Raw genomic sequence first — 20,561 nt, 5'->3', positions numbered from 1 at the left:
TCGCGGGCTCTAGGCGCGTAGGCTCAGTAGCTGTGGTGCACGGGCTTAGTTGCTCCGCGGCATGTGGAATCTTCCCCAACCAGGGATCGAACCCACGTCCCCTGCACTGGCGGGCGGACTCCTAACTGCTGCGCCACTAGGGAAGTCCCGTCCCTTGAATCTTGCTTAAACTTTATGCTAGAGACCTCTAAATGGTTAATGATTACAGGAGCTCACAGGGCCAAGATTAATACCGTAAGATCTCAGGTGTAGGTATGTGTCTCAGAAATATGAGTCAATTTGTCATCCTGAACAATGAAATGAGCCTCTGCAGATTAAGGCAGTATGTGTAGCATAAGCAGTGACCTTGATTTGTACTTAGGTATTTGAGGTGATATAGTCCCAGAGTTCTTTTGCTCAAAAGGGTGACCTTGGATAAGTTGTTGCTATTGGATGGATGAGACAGCTAGATCATTGTCAATGGCCAAAGAATCTGTAATAATGTGCAGATGAGTTTGATTCTTGGCCAGGGAATTCTCTAGTGCTAGTGCAATGGCCTGGAGCTTGACTAATCCATCTGATGCTTGGGTCCAGTTTTTGATCACAGGTGCCTGTTTGATCTAAAGACAGAACACAGCATCTCTGTAGTAGACTGCATCAGATTTGGTGGCAGCACAATGTCCATAAAAATATGAACTCCATGGTACCTCATGTGCTTCTGACTGATTCTCAAAGACACCAATATATCTAGAAAGGTGACATCTTCCAGAATGGATTACATCAATCAGAGGACAGGGGAACACACATCCTCTTCAGGTGGGATTATGTTGGAGGTGCCAATTTTGGCTCTGTTTTGTAAGTATCAGTTTATGTTCAGTGAAGAGGCTTCTGGTTAGAAAGCGTGAGGGGTCCTGCATTCATGATCCAAGGACAAGTGAAAAGCTGACTTTGGAGGATCAACTCCGTTTACAAAAAGACTCTGTCAGTTGCTAGTAGTGGCTTCTGTACTTGTGTGCAGCACTGGCTGAGAACAGTTTCTGGTACAAGAATGCCTTTGGCAATTTAAATCCACCATGGGTGATTTAAAGACTCTTAGATGCATAACAGGAGGCTGCAAAAGCCTCTATGGTAAAGGAGTGTGGGGAGGGAGACAGGAATGAACTGTTAAGTTTGAAAAATACTAGAGCCATTTATTTCCCAACTGTAAGTGTTTGTGAATAAGTAAGCAAGCAGATCTGATAAACATGCGATGCCTGTGGTCTCTGTGGCTGATGGAATGTGCCCATGACATGGTTCCTGCCAATTGCTTCTGTCACCCTCGCAACTCACAGCCCCAGGTATTGCCTCAGATAAATTTTCCAGAGTGGAATACACATGGATTTCTAAAGATGTTTCCAAGTAAGCAGGCACAAGTAGGCTTGAGTTGGGAAACGATGATAAGGAAACGGTCTATGGATGGCCGAGGAAGGAAATCATGCTGGTTTACACGAATGAGGATGTCCCCAGGCAGATCCCACTTGGGACACACCTTTATGTTTCAGAACCACAGTATTTCCAAAGATCTGTCTGAGGAATCTGACTTACTCAAAGATAGATGCAGGAGCCCTCTCTCTTCACTCTTAGTTATGTGATGAGGTGATGAGAGGAGGACGGGTGCAGCCCTAGTGGGTGTTAAGACAGGGTTGTAAGAAAGGCCTGTTGTGGCCCATGTCCTTCGTCCCCAGCCCTTCAATTCTTCCTGGAAGGATCCCAGAATGGTGGGAAAAAAGGCTGAACACATAATCAAAGTTCAGGAGAGTTTAACCGTCTCCTAGCATACGAAGGCATTTGTGTTATTCATTTCCTCCCTCCCTCCCATCTATCAATCTATCTATTTTACATATCACAGCTATTACTTTTTTAAAATTGAGGTATAGTTGATTTGCAACGCTGTGCCAATCTCTGCTGTACAGCAAAGTGACCCAGTTATACACATATAGACATTCTTTTCCATCATGGTTTATCACAGGATATTGAATATAGTTAGGACCTTGTTGTTTATCCATTCTAAATGTAATAGTTTGCCATCTACGAAGCCCAAACTCCCGGTCCATCCTCACAGCTATTACTTTTGTCTCCTACTCTTACACAACACATGCTGGAAGTCTAAGCATATGGAAATGAAACCTCTGAATAGCAAAATGGGCCAATGGATCACTGATGCACAAGACTTCCAACCACTCCTGCAATAAAAAGACATTGGAAAATTTCTCATTTCTCCTTTTATACTAAATTAGGATATTACCCAAAATAATACCCCCTCTCTACAGCTCACCTCAACTATTCCTTGGATGACTGCCTCTAAACATCCACAGCTTTTTTTCATGTTTCCATTGGGAAACCACAGCAGACTTGCACAGTTATCACTCTACTCATAGGATAAACTCAGGATGGGCTACAACAGTGCAGATGAATGTGTTTCCCTAAATGGGAGGAACTCCATGATTTTATGGGGTAAACATTGTGTTGCTTAGTGTGTAAAGGAACAAAATGAAAATGCCAAATACTGTAACATTTTAGAAAATGTAAAAGTAAATGAAAATTCCCTCAAATGACGTGGCCCAAATCAATAGGAAGTTCCAAGATCCAGGTGACAATGTCCAAACTCATGAGCACATATTCTATAAACAAAATGTTTAACAGTTACAAAAACAAAGATGAACCATGTCTGTATCTTTATCTTTATGGGGAATCTTTACTGTGAATCACAGGAATGCAGGATTTCTATACTGGTGCAATCTATTTAATTACACAGCCAAGCAGTTCCTGAAAGAGTGTTTAAGATGTATTATATGGTAGAAATTCTGTGATCAATAATGACATCATCATTCACTGAGGCACCTACCCTCAGAGAAAAGATATATACACATCGCAGGTTCCCTATTTTCTCACATTATTGCCTTACATTCCATCAAAGCCCTTATTTCCATCTATAAACCAAAGCTTCACCATATCTCTTTTCCCACAAAAATATAAGCGCCAGGAATGCAAGAACCTGTTTGTTTCATGCTGCTGTATCCAAATCCTACAGTACCTTGATTATTTGTGCTAAATGGGGTACGCTGACTCTAAAGTGCATGGCAATGGGGGATGTTGAAACATTAGCATTAAGAGTATAGTCGACCCAGCAATCCCACTACTGCACATATACCCTGAGAAAACCATAATTCAAAAAGACTCATGTACCACAATGTTCATTGCAGCTCTATTTACAATAGCCAGGATATGGAAGCAACGTAAGTGTCCATCAACAGATGAATGGATAAAGAAGATGTGGCACATATATACAATGGAATATTACTCAGCCATAAAAAGAAACGAAATTGAGTTATTTGTAGTGAGGTGGATGGACCTAGAGTCTGTCATACAGAGTGAAGTAAGTCAGAAAGAGAAAAACAAATACCGTATGCTAACACATATATATGGAATCTAAGAAAAAAAAAAAAGGTCATGAAGAACCTAGGGGCAAGATGGGAATAAAGACGCAGACCTACTAGAGAATGGACTTGAGGATATAGGGAGGGGGAAGGGTAAGCTGGGACTAAGTGAGAGAGTGGCATGGACATATATACGCTACCAAATGTAAAATAAATAGCTAGTGGGAAGGAGCCACATAGCACAGGGAAATCAGCTCGGTGGTTTGTGACCACCTAGAGGGGTGGGATAGGGAGGGTGGGAGGGAGGGAGATGCAAGAGGGAAGAGATATGGGGATATATGTATAGGTATAACTGATTCACTTTGTTATAAAGCAGAAACTAACACACCATTGTAAAGCAATTATACTCCAATAAAGATGTTAAAAAAAAAAGAGTATAGTCTCTGAGAAAAAAAGGCTTGATTGCAACAGTGGTCCTGTCTTTCTCTCTTGCTAGGTATGTGTTCTCTCACAAATTACCTAAACTTACAAATATCAGTTGAGTCATAAATGAGATATTAAAAAAGACTTGAACTTTATAGTAAAGGGTGTCTAATACACTGTAGGAAGTACACCAGTGTTTGGATAACAAGTAGGAAAGGCAAAAGCTGTTCCAGAGGACAGGGAACTGGCCTGCATTCTTTGCAAGGCCAAGTCTTTTCCTGGTGAAGAGAAAAATGTCACACACCACCTTCATCAAAGGTATTCGTTGACTATGATGGACCAAGACAAAAATTAGGGTATTTTGTAACCATATCTCTAAAATTGATAAAAGATAAAGCTCCAAATAATAAAAATGACCAGTATACCCCTCTTCTTTCTAATGTAACTGGGGCTTCTTACGAATTAAGTTTAGTTCCACTACACTGTTTTTGCCTTCTAGAAAACAAGGATTATGATAACCAATGAAAGAATAAAGTTACCCTCCTCACGGCATCCAATACAGAAAAACGTCTTGCTTTCTTGGGTAGCAGTCAAATCCTCTAAAGCCAAACTCCTATAAGAAGTCCTTCTGAGCATCCTGTACTATTATACCTCACATCACTTAATGGTTTGTGCTCATTCTTATTAGAATTCATTACACTCCCCTCTTTGACTACAAGTGCAATCCTGTAGGTCACTGACAAGAGGGCGCTTAAGAAAAAACATGATTTAAGTATCTGGTACTAAGAATAAATGAGAAATTAATTTCATAATAAATATCGTAACTACAAAAGAATAAAAAGTAAAATTTGCCTGAGGAAAACATACCTGAACTTGTATGTACATAAAATAGACTTAAAATATAAATGATTAAGTGAAAGAAAATTGCAAATTTTATCTGAAAATACACAATTATAAGGGTATATTTTAATATATCCTGTCAGGAAATGAAATACACAATAATATTTGTTAGCATTGGACAGCTTAGAAAACAGTTAATAATATATTTCTATGAAAGAACTATAGAAGCATTCCTGTAACAAAAAATATACATAGTTTAATCACATACAATCAAACAAAATTGAAAACACTGAGGTATTACATTGAGCTCCAAGAAACAAGAAAAACTCAGTCTCCTGACAGGAGAAAGGTTCTTATTCTCACATGGAAAGACCAAGTGAAGGCAGCCAGTGAACACTGCAGTAGAGAAAAAACTCCCATGTCATTCTTTTTGATTCACCATTGCAGATGTCATGGTGAATCAGGAAAACATACTCACTAGGACTGTTAACAGCACAAGGTGTTTCCTACACAAATCAGACCTTATATGGATATAATCTAGAAAAGAGGGGAATCAAAGAATACTCCCAATCATGACAATCTGATTAGTTTCCTGGTGGACAAAAGAGACCCTGGAGAAGCTGGATTTTTGATGTGGATCTTGGGAAGACGTCAGTTGAAACCAGAGCTCTCAGAAAAATTGATATCATAGAGTTATTTGTGGTTTTCAGGATACTCTTGACTGGAAGGGCAAAAAATATGGAAAATGGGCTGGAAGATGGTATACCTGAAGCTCCTGTGCATCTGTCTCTCTATATGTGAAATCTGACTACTGCCTTCCTCACTTCTGCCTTCCAAATCTCATGCAAGTCAGACTATTGGTGGATTCTAACAAGGAACCACAAAGGGGATGAGTTCTGGAAAATCTAGTTCCTAACATTACCTACAGGGGGAATAACTCCAGCTCTAGATTTTGTTGTCCTATCAGGCCTCTCTTCTTAATTCAAAGTCTATTCACCAAATTATAGTCAGAAGGAAGGACATAAAGCAAAGACCCAAATATGAAAATAATAATTCACATGGAAACTATATTCTTTTATAAGTGAGGCGAACATAAATATTTATTCAACTGTTTATTAGTATGGAAAATGGAAAAAGGCTCTTATACTCTTCACCCCCAAAAAGGAGCTTTGTCGGTAAGAAAGATAAATATATATTCTGGACTAGGATATCCAAGAACTGCCACAAGGCCATTAGGAAAATCCAAATACCAAACTGTCATTTTTCAGTGGCCCCTTAACACAGAACAAATAAAACATTATAAAACAATGTTAACCTAATTGCATTATTAGAAATATGCTTCAATTCACCTATGATCCAACAGGTTTCAAACAGGAAAGAGAAAAGATTATTAACCGATTTAAAGAAAAAGCACTACCTATTACTCTTACGTACTGCTGTGGAAACATATGACTTATAAAATCATCTCACCTTGTATTCATTTCTGAGAGTAATTACTAGAAATCCACCGTCCAATGGTGCGCTCTAAGAAAAGAGGCTTGATAAAGACAATATATTTACAACTTTAATAACAACTCTTTCCTATTTTCTGGAATGTTATACATAGATTAGTTTCCATCAAGCTTTCTCATGTTACTTACATTTTATATTCTTTTTCACATGTAAAGATGTGGGCTCACTGAAATCTTTCCCAGGCTGTTTAACTCAAGAGTTTTTGTCCAGTGAGTTCTTTCATGCTTTCAGAACTGGGATGACAAGTCTTTCCAACATTGTTTACATTTATATGGTGTCTCTCCAGTGTGTGTTCTCACATGTCTTCAAATGGTTTGTGACAAATGAAGGGTTTACCACATTCCCTCCACTCTGATCTTTTGCACATCTTCAAAAAAAAAAACTCTGAAAACATCTGAAGGCTTTTCCACATTCCTTACAGTCACAGGGTTTCTCTTCACTATGAGCTCTTTTGCGCATTTCTAATGAAGTGTAATCTCTGCAGGATTTACCACATTGCTTACAAGGTTTCTCTTCTATGGGAGTCCTTTCATGTGTTTTCAAACTTTGAAAATACCTGAAGGCTTTCCCGCCTTGTTTACACTGACAGGCTTTCTCTCCAGTGTGGCTTCTTTCATGTTTTCAAAGTGAAGTTGATCAACTAAAGGCTTTTCCATATTCCTTATTCACAGAATTTCTTCTCAGTATGAACTCTTTTGTGCTTTTGGAAGGAAGTGTAATATCTGAAAGCTCTACCACATTGTTCACATTCATAGGGTTTCTCTCCAGTGTGCAGTCTCATGTGTACTCTTAAGGTCTGGTGATGGGAGAGGGCTTTCCCGCATTCCTTGCATTCATAGGGTTTCTCTCCAGTATGAGTTCTTCCATGTGACTGTAAGGAATTGTAATAACTGAAGGCTTTACCACATTGTTCACATTCGAAGGGTTTCCCTCCAGTATGAATTTGTTTGTGTTTGTGAAAGGAAGGGTAATATCTGAAAGCTTTACCACATTGTTTACATTCATAGGGTTTCTCTCCAGTGTGCAGTCTCATGTGTATTTTTAAGGTTTGGTGATGGGAGAGGGCCTTCCCACATTCCTTGCATTCATAGGGTTTCTCTCCAGTATGAGTCCTTCTGTGTGATTGTAAGGAATTATAGTAACTGAAGGCTTTACCACATTGTTTACATTCATAGGGTTTCTCTCCAGTGTGAATCCTTTGATGTATTCGAAAAGAACTAGGAGAAATGAAGGCTCTCTCACATTCCTTACATTTATAAGGTCCATCTCCAGTGTGAGTGATCATGTGTGCTCGAAGGCTTGAGAGACCTCTGAAGGCTCTCCCACATTCCTTACATTCATAAGGCTTTTCCCCAGTATGAATTCTTTCATGTTTTCGAAAAGAACTGGGACAACTGAAGGCTTTACCACACTGCTTACATTCATAGGGTTTCTCTCCTGTATGAGTCCTTTCATGTGTTCGAAAAGTATGATAATATCTAAGGAATTTTCCACATTGTTTACACTGATAGGGTTTCTCTTCACTGTGAGTTGTTTCATGTGTTCGCAATGAAGAGGAACAATTAAAAGCTTTCCCACATTCCTTACATGTATATGGAGCATCTCCAGTGTGTGTTACCATGTGTCTTCGAAATGCTGTGCTCCACATAAAAGCTTCCCCACATTCCTTACATTCATAGGGTTTTTCTCCTGTGTGAATCCTTTCATGTGTTTGAAAGGATGCACGGGAATGGAACGCTTTTCCACATTCCTTACATTTATATTTTTTCTCTCGATTGTGATTTTTTTCATGCGTCTCCAAAAACTGGAGATAGCTAAAGGCTTTACCACATTCCTTACATTTATATGGCTTCTCTCCATGTTTCTGATACTCATATGGTTTACGTTCAGTGTGACAGCTCATGTGTCTCTTAAGGGATGAATGACGTGTAAAGACTTTTCCACATATATTGCATTCACGTGGTTTCACTCCAGTAGTTTTCTTGTTCAGATTGAGATTTGGAATAAGGCTGAAGTTTTCTCCACATTGACTACCCTCTTTACTTTCACAGAGTCTCTCTACCACATGACTTCTGTAAAAAACAAGGAGTATATTATCAGTGAGGTCTTTATTAACAATTTTATACTCAATAGTAGGATATTTGAAGTACATTTTTATCACTGATAGCAATAGTGTAGGTTTTATGCCTTGTCTGAATTGTTTCAAGTTGAATATAAGAAATGCTCTTGCAATAATCAAAACAGTGACATTCATATAGAGTTTATTTATAGTGTTGAACTATTTTGCAAACACTGAACATCTATGTCACATAAGAAAGTAATTTTGGTGAAAATTTTCTAAGAATAACTAAATTTGGAGCATGCATTATTTCTTTTATTTCCTTCTTTTAAAACTGCATAACATAACAGGATACTCAATGAGGCACTATTTTATATTGTGAGTGTGACTTACCTTAGTTTTCTCCCCTGGTTTTTGTACTGATCTTCAATGTCATGATCTTCCCATTTTTCTCCTAAATTGCAGACCAAGAAAAATGATTCCAAGATATTAGAAGTTATAGGAAAACTATCTAAGTCCATTGTTGGCTGTGACCATGCCTAGATTATTTAGCAACATCCTGCATTTCCACATTCAACATCTTGGAACAATGTTAACGAGCAAGAAACATGTGTTCTCTAATTGACAAAGTAAAGGTAAGTTGTCATCCTCACCTACTGAGGCCAGGTTCCTCAACGTTTCCCGCATCACATCTCTGTAGAGTTTCTTCTGTGAAGGATCCAGTAAAGCCCACTCCTCCAGGGTGAAGCTCACAGCCACATCCTCAAAGGTCACTGAGTCCTAAAACATCCCAGATATGTGTATAGTAGGATGTGTGAGACTAACAGCACTGGACATCTGTACACCATTTATACGAAGGTTACGTATGATTCTGTCATCTCCAAACATTTATTCTATGACTTGGTCATCAGAAACTTACTCTCTGTCCACACTTCCTAATAAGTTTAACAGCATTGTGAAAACATGCAAATTATTTACATAGTTTTATTGTGATTTCATCACATCTTATTTCTCTCTAATTGCAGGGTCCAGAGCATGTTGGGAAATGACAGAAATGCTACACACATGAAACAAATATCATTTTAAGATCATGGATTCTTCGTGAGGAAAACTCTTTTCTCGCCCTTCTTATTACCCACCATTTACAGCACACCATGAGCCAAAGGGTCAAATCTGCATAAGATTTTACTAAATAAAAACATAGTGAAAACTAAAAGCTTTTACTTCTATTCCTATCACCAAACATGAGAATCCAGAACACCTGTAGAAATCCAGCTTTTAATAAGGTCCAGCTGGCTATTTCATCCCTAAGTACTCCAGGCCTTTAGAAGTAGTGTGGTATGATGTAGCTGGTGGAATGAAAATATCCTTGTCAGGAAGTATTGCTTTTAACTTGTGTAATACTTACCACAGGCTCAGTTTTCCCTTTCTCTCTCTGGTTTGATGGACTAGAAAGTTATTTGGAACTTAGAGTTCAGATACTAGGAAGAAGATGTCACAACTTAGACCACAAAGTCCCTATACTTGTGCGCCTTGGGGCTGCTTAGAGGCACACAAAGTGCTGTAGTATGCCAGAAGAGCTCTTTATGGCAGAACCAGAACACTGGGCCCTGTGCCTTGTTGACCTTGAGGAACAGCTGCAGACTGCAAGTGTGTTCACTGAAAATCACAATGGATTCATGGCTAATTTGCCCATAAAATATATGAAGGATTCAGCAGTGCTTTCCTCCAAACAACTCTAAAATCTCCATTTTCAAACAGCAGGAAGAAGTGTTTCCCAACCAGCTATTCTAGAGGCTCTTCTCCCAATTTCTCTAATTCCCAAGCTCCTATCTGGTCTACAGAAGTATGATGGCTTGACCTCTGAGCATACGAATTCCTTAGTTGATGACACCACATACTACCAATAGTGAATGAAAGGGTTTACTTCCATAATTGAGGTCTCTGGGGAAAGTAAGGCATACTTCTCCAGCTGCCATGAAATGGCTTGAGAGAAACAAAAGGTGCCTGGACTTTTTTTTTTTAATTGAGGTTAGGGGGTGGGTTTGGGTGAGGGTTCACACACAAGAACAGGATCTTATGAGGACTGACTGTTTTGCTACTGCCAAAGGAAGGAGCACCAAGGCACTCTTATCACTTTGTATAGATGTGGGTCAAAGAGAAATGAGGGGGGATGAGACTTTAAGGTTGTCAGCAGTCAGTCATCAAAAACTGGAGTCAGAGAACTCTGGTTTCTGGTTTTGGATGCCATCATTCCCAACCTCAGAGAAAAAAGTGAAAACACTTGAAATCAACAACTCTTCTTAGTTCCATCAGAGCTCTGAAGTCACAGGAAACCACTGGTTTCAAAATTGGGAAACAGAAAATAAAGATACAAGGCCTATACTGAAAACAATCTATTTCACCAGAAGCTAGTTCAAAGACAAAAAAGAGCAAACAATGCAGAACACAATATCCATGAACTGTAGGACAATGAAAGAATGTTTAAAATACACATAATGGAAATACCTGAAGGAAAAGAAAGACAGAAAGGAACAGAAAAAATAAGTGAAATAATAATCACAGATTTTTTTCAAAAATTAATCATTGATGGCAAACCACAGATCCAGGAAGCTCAGAGAACACAAAATGAAAATGCTAAAAAATGTACACCCACGATGCAGTGGTTAAGAATCTGCCTGCCAGTGCAGGGGACACGGGTTCAAGCCCTGGTCCAGGAAGATCCCATATGCCGCGGAGCAACTAAGCCCATGCACCACAACTACTGAAGCCTGAGCGCCTAGAACCCATGCTCTGCAACTAGAGAAGCCACTGCAATGAGAAGCCCATGCACCGCAACAAAGAGTAGCCCCCACCCGCCACAGCTAGAGAAAGCCCGCACAGAGCAACAAAGACCCAATGCAGCAAAAAAATAAATAAAATTAATTTGAAAAAAAGCACACTCAAGTATATCATATTCAAACTGAAGAAAAAGAATATATTGAAAAGAGCTAGCAGAAGAAACACCTTAGTGAGCTGAGAAAAAAAGATTAAAATTTTTTTTATTTTATTGAAGTATAGTTGATTTACAATGTTGTGTTTTTTTTTAAAGACTAGTCCTTTGTTTTATAAATTTATTTATTTTTTCTGTGTTGGGTCTTCATTTCTGTGCGAGGGCTTTCTTCAGTTGTGGCAAGCGGGGGCCACTCTTCATTGCGGTGCGTGGACCTCTCACTATCACAGCCTCTCTTGTTGTGGAGCACGGGCTCCAGACGAGAAGGCTCAGTAGTTGTGGCTCACGGGCCTAGTTGCTCCGCGGCATGTGGGATCCTTCCCAGACCAGGGCTCGAACCCATGTCCTCTGCATTAGCAGGCAGATTCTCAACCACTGTGCCACCAGGGAAGCCCAATGTTGTGGTTTAAAAAATATATATATATATATTTATTATATTTATTTACTTATTTAGGCTGCACCGGGTTTTAGCTGTGGCATGCATGCAGGATCTAGTTCCCTGACAAGGGATCAAACCCGAGACACCTGCATTGGGAGCTCAGAGTCTTACCCACTGGACCACCAGGGAATTCCCTACAATGTTGTGTTAATTTCTGCTGTACAGCAAAGTGAATCAGTTATACATATATATTCTTTTTCATATTCCTTTCCATTATGGTTTATTACAGGATATTGACTATAGTTCTGTGCTATACAGTAGGACCTTGTTGTTTATCCATTCTATATATAATAGTTTGCATCTGCTAATCCCAAACTCCCAATCCATCCGTCCCCCACTCCCTCTTGGCAGCACTAGTCTGTTCTCTATATCTGTGAGTCTGTTTCTGTTTCGTAGATAAGTTCATTTGTGTCATATTTTAGGTTCCACATGTAAGTGATATCATATGGTATTTGTCTTTCTTGTTCTGACTTACTTCACTTAGTATGATAATCTTTAGGTCCATCCATGTTGCTGCACATGGCATTATTTTATTCCTTTTTATGACTGAGTAGTATTCCTGTTTTTTTTTTGTATGTGTGTGTATGTATATATATATACCCCAATCATTTTCATTCATCTATTGATGGACATTTAGATTGTGAATAGTGGCTTGGCTATTGTGAATAGTGCTGCTATAAACATGGGGGTGCATGTATCTTTTCTAATTATAGTTTTGTCTATATGTCCAGGACTGGGATTGCTGGCTCATATGGCAACTCTATTTTTAGTTTTTTAAGGAACCTCCATACTGTTTTCCATAGTGGCTGTATCAATTTACATTCCCACCAACAGTGTTGGAGGGTTCCCTTTTCTCCACACCCTTTCCAGCATTTGTTATTTGTAGACTCTTTAATGATGGCCATTCTGACCAGTGTCAGGTGGTACCTAATTGTAGTTTTGATTTGCATAGAGAAAAAAAGACTTGAATTAAATCAGACTTGTTTTCAGAAACAACACAAGGAAGAAGACAGTGGAGTGAAATACTGTACAGGCAGGCATACTTCATTTCATTGTGCTTCACTGTATTGTACTTTGCAGATTTTGTGTATTTTACATATTAAAAGTTCGTGGCAACCCTACATTGCCAGATGATAGTTAACACTTTTTAGCAATAAAGTTTTAAAATTGAGCTATGTAGATTGTTTTTTAGACATAATGCTATTGCATACTTAATAGGCTACAATATAGTATAAACATAACTTTTATATGCACTGGGAAACCAAAAATAAGTGTGACTCACTTTATTGTGGTGGTCCTGAACAGAACTCCCAATCTCTGAGGTATCCCTGTATTTAAAGTTTTGGGGGAAAAAAAACCACTCTCTTGGGACTTCCCTGGTGGTGCAGTGGTTAAGAATCTGCCTGCCAATGCAGGGGACACGGGTTCGAGCCGTGGTCTGGGAGGATCCCATATGCCATGGAGCGACTAAGCCCGTGCACCACAACTACTGAGCCTGCGCTCTAGAGCCCGTGAGCCACAATTACTGGGCCCGTGTGCCACAACTAATGAAGCCCACGCGTCTAGAGCCCATGCTCCACAACAAGAGAGGCCACTGCAATGAGAAACCTGTGCACCGCAACGAGGGGTAGCCCCCACTTGCGGCAACTAGAGAAGCCCACACGCAGCAACGAAGACCCAACATAGCAAACAATAAATAAATAAAATAAATAAATTTTTAAAAAGGAAGAATAAAGTATGGTTCTTTAAAAAAAAAAAAACCCAAAACTCTTAGTTTTCAAATCCCAAAGCTAGTCCTTTGAAAATATTAATTTAATAAAATTGATAAACATCTAATGAAGACAACTGAGAAAAGAAGAAAAACAGAAATTACTAAATCAGAAATAAAAGGAGGAGGAAATAACCATGAAAAAAGATTTGACACCATCCAACATCCATTTATGATAACAAACTAGAAATTGAGCGGAAGGCTCTCTTCTTAAAAAAGAACAACTACACAACACCTGTAGGTAAGATCATACTGAGTCGTGAGAAGCTGGATGCTTTACTGTTAAGAGGGGAATAGGGCGGCAAGGAAGTTTCCTTTCACTGCTCCTATTAAACAATGTACTGGAAGCCCTAGCCAATGCAGTAAGGTAAGAAAAATAAAAGGTATACAGAGTGGGAAACAGCAAATAAAACTTTGTTCCTTATGACATGATTGTTTATGCAAAACATCTGATAGCATCCACAACAACAGCGATAACCCCTGGAATTAGTAACAGTGTATAGCAAGGTTGAAGGATACACAAGTCAATTGGTTTCCTATAGACGCAAACAAATACAGTCAATTGATCTTTGACAAAGGAGTAAAGGCAATTCAACGGAAAAAGTAACGTCTTTTCAACAGTGCTATAAATAATGGATATTCACATAGAAACACACATGAGCATAAACAAAATGAAAGTCGACACACACCTTACACCTTTCACAAAAATTAACTTAAAACAAATCATATATCTAAATGTAAAATGAAAAAGCAAAAACCTTCTAGAAGATAACATATGAGAAACTACAGGTGACCTTGGGTTTGGTAATAAATTTTTCAATAAGACACACACACAAAAATCCCCAAAAGAGAAAAAAAGCTAAGTTTCACTTCATTAAAATGAAAAACTCGCGTTCTGGAAAAAGTGTTTAGAGAATGAAAAGGCAAGTCACATACCAGGAGAAAATCCTTTGTAAAACACTTATCTGATAAATGACTGATACCCAAAACAACTACAGAACTCTTAAAGCACAACAATAAGATTACAGATACTCCAAATAAAAATGGGCAAAAGATGTGAACAGACAAGTCACCAAAGTAAGACAGATGGAAAATAAGGAATTTGAAAACATGCTCAACATACGTCACTGGGGGATTACAAATAAAACAATGAGTTATCATTACATACTTATTAAATGCCAAAAATTTTGAAACACTCAGAACACCAGCCATCGGTGAAGACGTGAAGCTATAGATAATCCTTATTCATTGTTGGTGGGAATGAAATTTGATATGCCTGTATTGGAGGACAGAATTTTCTGTCAAAACTAAATACACTCTTACGTCTCATACTAAGATCCAACAATCACACTTGTTGGTATTGACCTAAATGAGTTGAACTCACGATCTCACATTTTCACAAAACCCTACATATGAATGTTTGTAGGTGATTTATTCATACTTGGCAAGGGTTAAGAGTTAAGCAAGATATCTTTCAAGCGCCAAATGGATAAATCAGTGGTATATCCTTACAATGAAATACTGTTCAGTGATAAAAGGAAATGAGTTATCAAGCCATGAAAACACATGGAGGAACCTTAAAAGTATACTGCTAAGTGGAAGAAGCCAATCTCACAAGGCTACACACTGTATGATTCCAAGTCAATAACACCCTGGAAAAGACAAAACTATGGGCCAGTAAAAAGATCTCAGGCTGTGAAGGATTTGAGGGTTGGAGGGAGGGATGAATGAATAGGTGGGGCATAAAAGATGTTTAGGGAAGTGAAACTACTGTATGTGATACAGAAATGAAGGACACAGATCATTAAACATTTGCCAAACCCACAGATCTTATAACGCAGAGTCAATGCTAATGTAAACAATGCAATTTACTGTATCAGTATTTGCTGAGCAATTTTAACAAATGTACCAGTTAAACAAGAAGTAAAATATAGTGCAAACTGTGGATGCAGAGGGGTTATGTGGAAATTCTCTATACTTTCTGTAAACCTAAAACTACCCTAAAACAACTGAAGTGTATTAGAAAAAAAAAGATGAAGACAAACGAATTACAATTCACTCCTGATTTGACTGACTGATGACTGAAACGGGACACTTTCATTCAACTGATTTGAACTTATTCAATAAGGCAGTATGGTGCTCCATGAGCCTGAGACCAGTAAGAGAGGTAAAACTTCCACTGAATGCCATGTTGAAGAGAACTGCACTGCATATTCTGAGAAGTGCCATGGTTACTATCAATAGTGTCTAGAACTCCAACATGGATGAGAATTGTCCTGGCAAGACCGTGTGTTCTGGACCTAGGGCATGTTAGACGAGATTTACCTTGATTTATATTTTTGGTATCTCTTGAGTTCAAAGGTTCCTAAAATTCTTTTACCACAAAGGGGCAACTCTTAGACAATCGTCCAAAAGTCTGTGAATACAAGTAGATGAGGCCAGTTTTGGTCAGTAGGAAGACGACTGCCTGATGTTTGGTTAGTGTGACCCTGGGGTTTGGTCATTCATCAGGGATATCACAATTAAGGGATGAAGAGCAGCAACTCTCCACAGAGCTCATCATGTAGGAATGCATATTGTCATCCTTAAAGTCTGTACACACCCAAAAGCTGTGCATTCCGTCAATCCCAGGGAAGCCTCCATCTGGGGAAGTGGTGACCTTTTCCAACACCAAAGCAACTTTCAAGGGACTGAATAGGGAAGAGGCCACCCTCCTGCAGGAGGCATAGGCCAGGACAGGTTTGACTCCATCATGTCACATGGAGGTGTTGGTGGGCATGCCGACCCGATGGGGTGCTATTTCCAAGGTTAAAGGCATAATGGGCAGCTCAGCAAAGGATCACATGCTCAGCACTTGTGAGAGCCTCTATTTTCAAGAGAGCCCGGTACATGGTGATAATTGAAGTTCTAAGGCAGTTCCTTGCACCAGAAGCCTATAGATAACTTAAGGCCATCATGGGTAATTCCAAGAGGCATTAGCCTCTATACTGAGGGAGACTCCAAAGGAACTAACAGGAATGCCTGTTGTATGGCCATTTAAACATAGTCCAGAGCCTTCTGTAGTAGGGGTGCCCTCAAGGTAGGGGCCAATTTCCAAGTAATAGTAAAAATGGGCTCAAGTAAAATTCGTAAATAAGGAATATGCTGTCTCCCCAACACCAAAAGAACCTAGTAGATCTTGTAGGTGCTGAGAGGGATTACAGATATTGCTGAGAGGGATTACAGATATTTCTTCACATTGTCAGGGAGGGAACAGCTGTCTAATTACCAAAAAACATTCAGAAACTTAACCAAGGGGCTCACATATGTGTGGGGTCAATGGCCCATACACTTTTCGCAAGCTCCTTTTTTCAGTAATTGTATGTTCTGAATGAATGAGAAATGAATGTCTTCAGAGGAGGATGTCATTAGTGTGATGTCATACCTGTGCTCCTGGAACAAAGTGCATGCAGTTCAGATCTGCCTGCAGAGACTGTGGGATGGCCAAGCTGCTGAGGTTCCCTGAGGGTAACCAGGTAAACGTGTATCATGTCCCTTCAGAGGTGAAGGCAACTGCAGCTGAGAGGGTGTTGAAATAGGCACTGAACAGAATAGACTTACCAAATCTGTGAGAGCAGGATATTTACCAGCCGCCGACTGGATGGAGTAAGTAATTTCCATAATGTTGGAGACTAGGAATAGGGGCTAATCTGATGCAACCACAACTTGGGTTGCTGTAATCCACTATGAGGTGTCATTCATCCTTTCCAGGTTTAAGGGCAGACCAAATAAGGGTATTAAAAGAAGAAAATTGGCGGTAATCACTTCTCCCTAAATACATTTCTTATAATGGTTTTCAATAATTCAAGGCCTTGTTTAATTTAAATCATGCCATATGAACTAGTTTAACTGATAGTTAAGGTCTCTCTCTGGGGTCTCATTTTGTCGAGCCAATTTGGAAGCAGAAGACAATTAATTTTACTTGATGAGCCATGGGTTCAGAGCTTTCCTGCTCACTATGGGACATTTTGGGACAACGGGCGATATGACTACGAGAAATTTAGGCAACGTGAGAGTTCTGCTGCTGAAGGCAAATTATACCTATTTGTCCTTTATATTATATTCAGTAATTCTTCCTAAGATGATGAGGTAAATTGTTTAAATTTAGTGGGATCCCCAGGTATACCTGTAATTTGAAACCTAGTTTGATTAATTACATGAAGTTTTGTGAATTAGTGCAGTACAGGAGATGTTAATATTAAATCAAACCCATATTATAGAGGACCAAAAGCTACGCAGGCCCCTTCCATCTTTTTGCTATGCAAATTTTTTTAGCATATTTTGGATTGACAATTGAGTGAAATTGTGTTCCTTTGTTTCAGTACCTTTCTTCTCTTGTTCCCTCCCTCCAGTTCTTCCCTGTTTTGCATTTTAGGTCACTGGATATACTCTGGGGGAGAGGGTGTCCTCTCTTCTCTTGTATTGATAATTTTTTTCCTCCAGAGAGCCTCACCCCAGTGCCATCAGGGTCAGAGGCCTCCTTCATGATAACTGGTTACTTTATAGAAATTAAGCACCCTGGGCTTCCCTGGTGGCGCAGTGGTTGGGAGTCCACCTGCTGATGCAGGGGATGCGGGTTCGTGCCCCGGTCTGGGAGGATCCCACGTGCCGCGGGGCGGCTGGGCCCATGAGCTGTGGCCACTGAGCTTGCGCTTCCGGAGCCTGTGCTCCGCGGCCGGCGTACCGCAAATAAAAAAAAAAAAAAAAGAAATTAAGCACCCTAGGCTTAAATTGTTTTAAATTAATCCCTTTGCTGTGCCACAGTGAGGCTATGGGTTTTGTCCACCATAACTCAGAGGGTCAGGATCTTTGTTGCAGTAGAGGCAGGGACAGCAGCAGCAGAGGTACTTAAGGGTCCTGGCGAGCCCTCTGGTATTAGGAGTGGACTCAGCCTGGCACCTACTGGCTACCTTTACCCTCTCTCCTCTTTCTCTTTGGAATAATTGTTCTTTTCGGAGTGACCATCCAAGGGGCTCACCTCATTCACAGGGTATAATCATCCGAGTACTCCCCAAAGATCACCCCCCGCCCCAAGGTCTGGGTGAACCCAGCCTCAGTCACACCTTCACTCCAAACACAAATAGGTTCCATCCACGCCATGGACTCAGGACCACTATAAGGAGGGCCCCAGGGCTCCTGCTCCCAAAGGACAAGGAATTACCAAAACTGCCTCTGTATATAGAGCACAGGCTTGGTGGATCAGCAACGCCACACAGGGCAGCACAGCGCACAGGAGGAGACCCCAGCAGACAGCAGCTCACAGGGCAGGAGCCTCCAGGCTTTCGTATCAGCCTGTCCTGATAAGAAGCACTAGGGGAAAAGGGAGAGGTGAGGCTTATCTTTCAGTAGTCAAACATCAAATATGTGGATCCTGACTACTCATTATAAGAACAAACCCAGGGCTTCCCTGGTGGCACAGCGGTTGAGAGTCCACCTGCCAATGCAGGGTACACGGGTTCGTGCCCCGCTCTGGGAAGATCCCACATGTCGTGGAGCGGCTAGGCCCGTGAGCCACGGCCGCTGAGCCTGCGCGTCCGGAGCCTGTTGCCCCCGCAACGGGAGAGGCCACAACAGTGGGAGGCCCGAAAAGAACAAACCCAGGTAAGAGAAACACGCATTCGCACTAGCTTCTTTTTATATAAAGAAATATTAACAAGATGATCAAGAAGTAATCAAAAACTGGTAATTTGAGAGTGGGTGGAGTAAGAGTACAGGAATGGAGGAGGATATGTAGGTAGGGAGTCTTCTTAAGTTTCTTATTTTAGGAATATTTTTTAACCCTCATGTGCATCATTTATTTAAAATCAGGAGAGAAATTGATATACGTCATATTTTCCTATGCTTAATCATTATTTTAAATTAATTTTTGCTTTTTAAAATTAATTTTAACTTTTCTACATAGGAAACCACTCCAAGATTTAATCCTTTAAATGCTAACGGATATAAAACTGCACACCGTCAAAGATTTACAAATCCCCTTCTAACTGAAAGGACAAGAACATTATAGTTTGTCCCTCCACTACATTTCACACTGGGGATATTTTCAGGAATGAGTGGCATAATGAAAAATATTAGGGGTTTGCAATTAAACCCTGAAATAGACTAGGAATTGAAAAGATGTATATAAGCTTTAAGGTATTTTCTTTATATCAACAGAAATATAATTCAATTGTTTTTTCCTCACATCCATTAAAATAAGACTTTATTTGCTTTAGGAATAGCATGACCTTTTTAAATGTCAAAGTTCCCTAGGGACAGGAGGGCATTACGCTAAATGAAATAAGTCAGAGAAAGATAAATACTTAATAACTGTAAATGGAGTATAACCTTTAAAAATTGTATAATAAATAAATAATTTTTTTTAATGGAAAAAGCACCTGAGCACTTAAATACACCCATCTCATGTTGAAGTTCTTTTGTCTAAATGGAACAAAATTCTAATTGGTTCCACAATTTTCTTGCTTTACTCACATCGTATCTCTCAATCAACTTACACACTAAAAGCCCCAAAGCTAATGGAAACTAGAGTCAAAGAACTGCAATCTTCAGTTGAGAAAGAAATCCAAAGAAAGAAACACATATTTGAAATGACTGTGTGATTTTGAGGATTCCAGTATTTATGTGAAAAATTTAACAATTTTTGCAAAGTACTTGGAAATTGATATTGGCTTATTAAACCTCCTTAAGGTAGAATTTTAAAGCTTTGCATGCATTGGAACTCCACCTGGTTTTGGACCAACCCCAGAACAAAACAGAGCCACCTCTTACACACACACACACACACACACACACACACACACACACACACACACACGACTGCAATAAACCTGGAGAACTTGCATGAGGGAATTCACCTTAAAAGGAGAAATTGTATAGTTTTAAAAATTGTATAAAATAAAATCGTTTGTTCTGCTATAAACCACCATTAAAAATCACAGTGTTTTAATTTGGTACTCAAATACCATTTCTGGATCAAAAATTGTCATGGAAGTAACAAATGATTCCAACAACAACAAAAAAAACACAAATACTGGAATCAACACAGATAAGCAGCCTTCTAGCTACAGTTCAGAAGAAAAACCCACTTTCAGAAA

At 39.5% G+C, this 20,561-nt stretch overlaps 1 protein-coding gene across 1 annotated transcript; it reads right to left on the bottom strand.

Annotated features, from left to right (window-relative positions):
* Positions 1 to 425: 425 nt before the first annotated feature.
* On the bottom strand, positions 426 to 17,088 carry LOC136120401 (zinc finger protein 709-like). The gene is given in 8 exon segments (XM_065873814.1): positions 426 to 599; positions 6,338 to 6,473; positions 6,544 to 6,793; positions 6,876 to 8,242; positions 8,623 to 8,683; positions 8,883 to 9,009; positions 16,853 to 16,929; positions 17,055 to 17,088. Coding segments are annotated over 8 exon segments (2,226 nt in total).
* Positions 17,089 to 20,561: the final 3,473 nt, after the last annotated feature.

Source organism: Phocoena phocoena, chromosome 3 (genome assembly GCF_963924675.1).
Source record: "Phocoena phocoena chromosome 3, mPhoPho1.1, whole genome shotgun sequence".
Classification (NCBI taxonomy): domain Eukaryota; kingdom Metazoa; phylum Chordata; class Mammalia; order Artiodactyla; family Phocoenidae; genus Phocoena; species Phocoena phocoena.
Note: the sequence above shows the minus strand (reverse complement) of the source record. Positions and strands in the feature narration are given on the sequence as shown.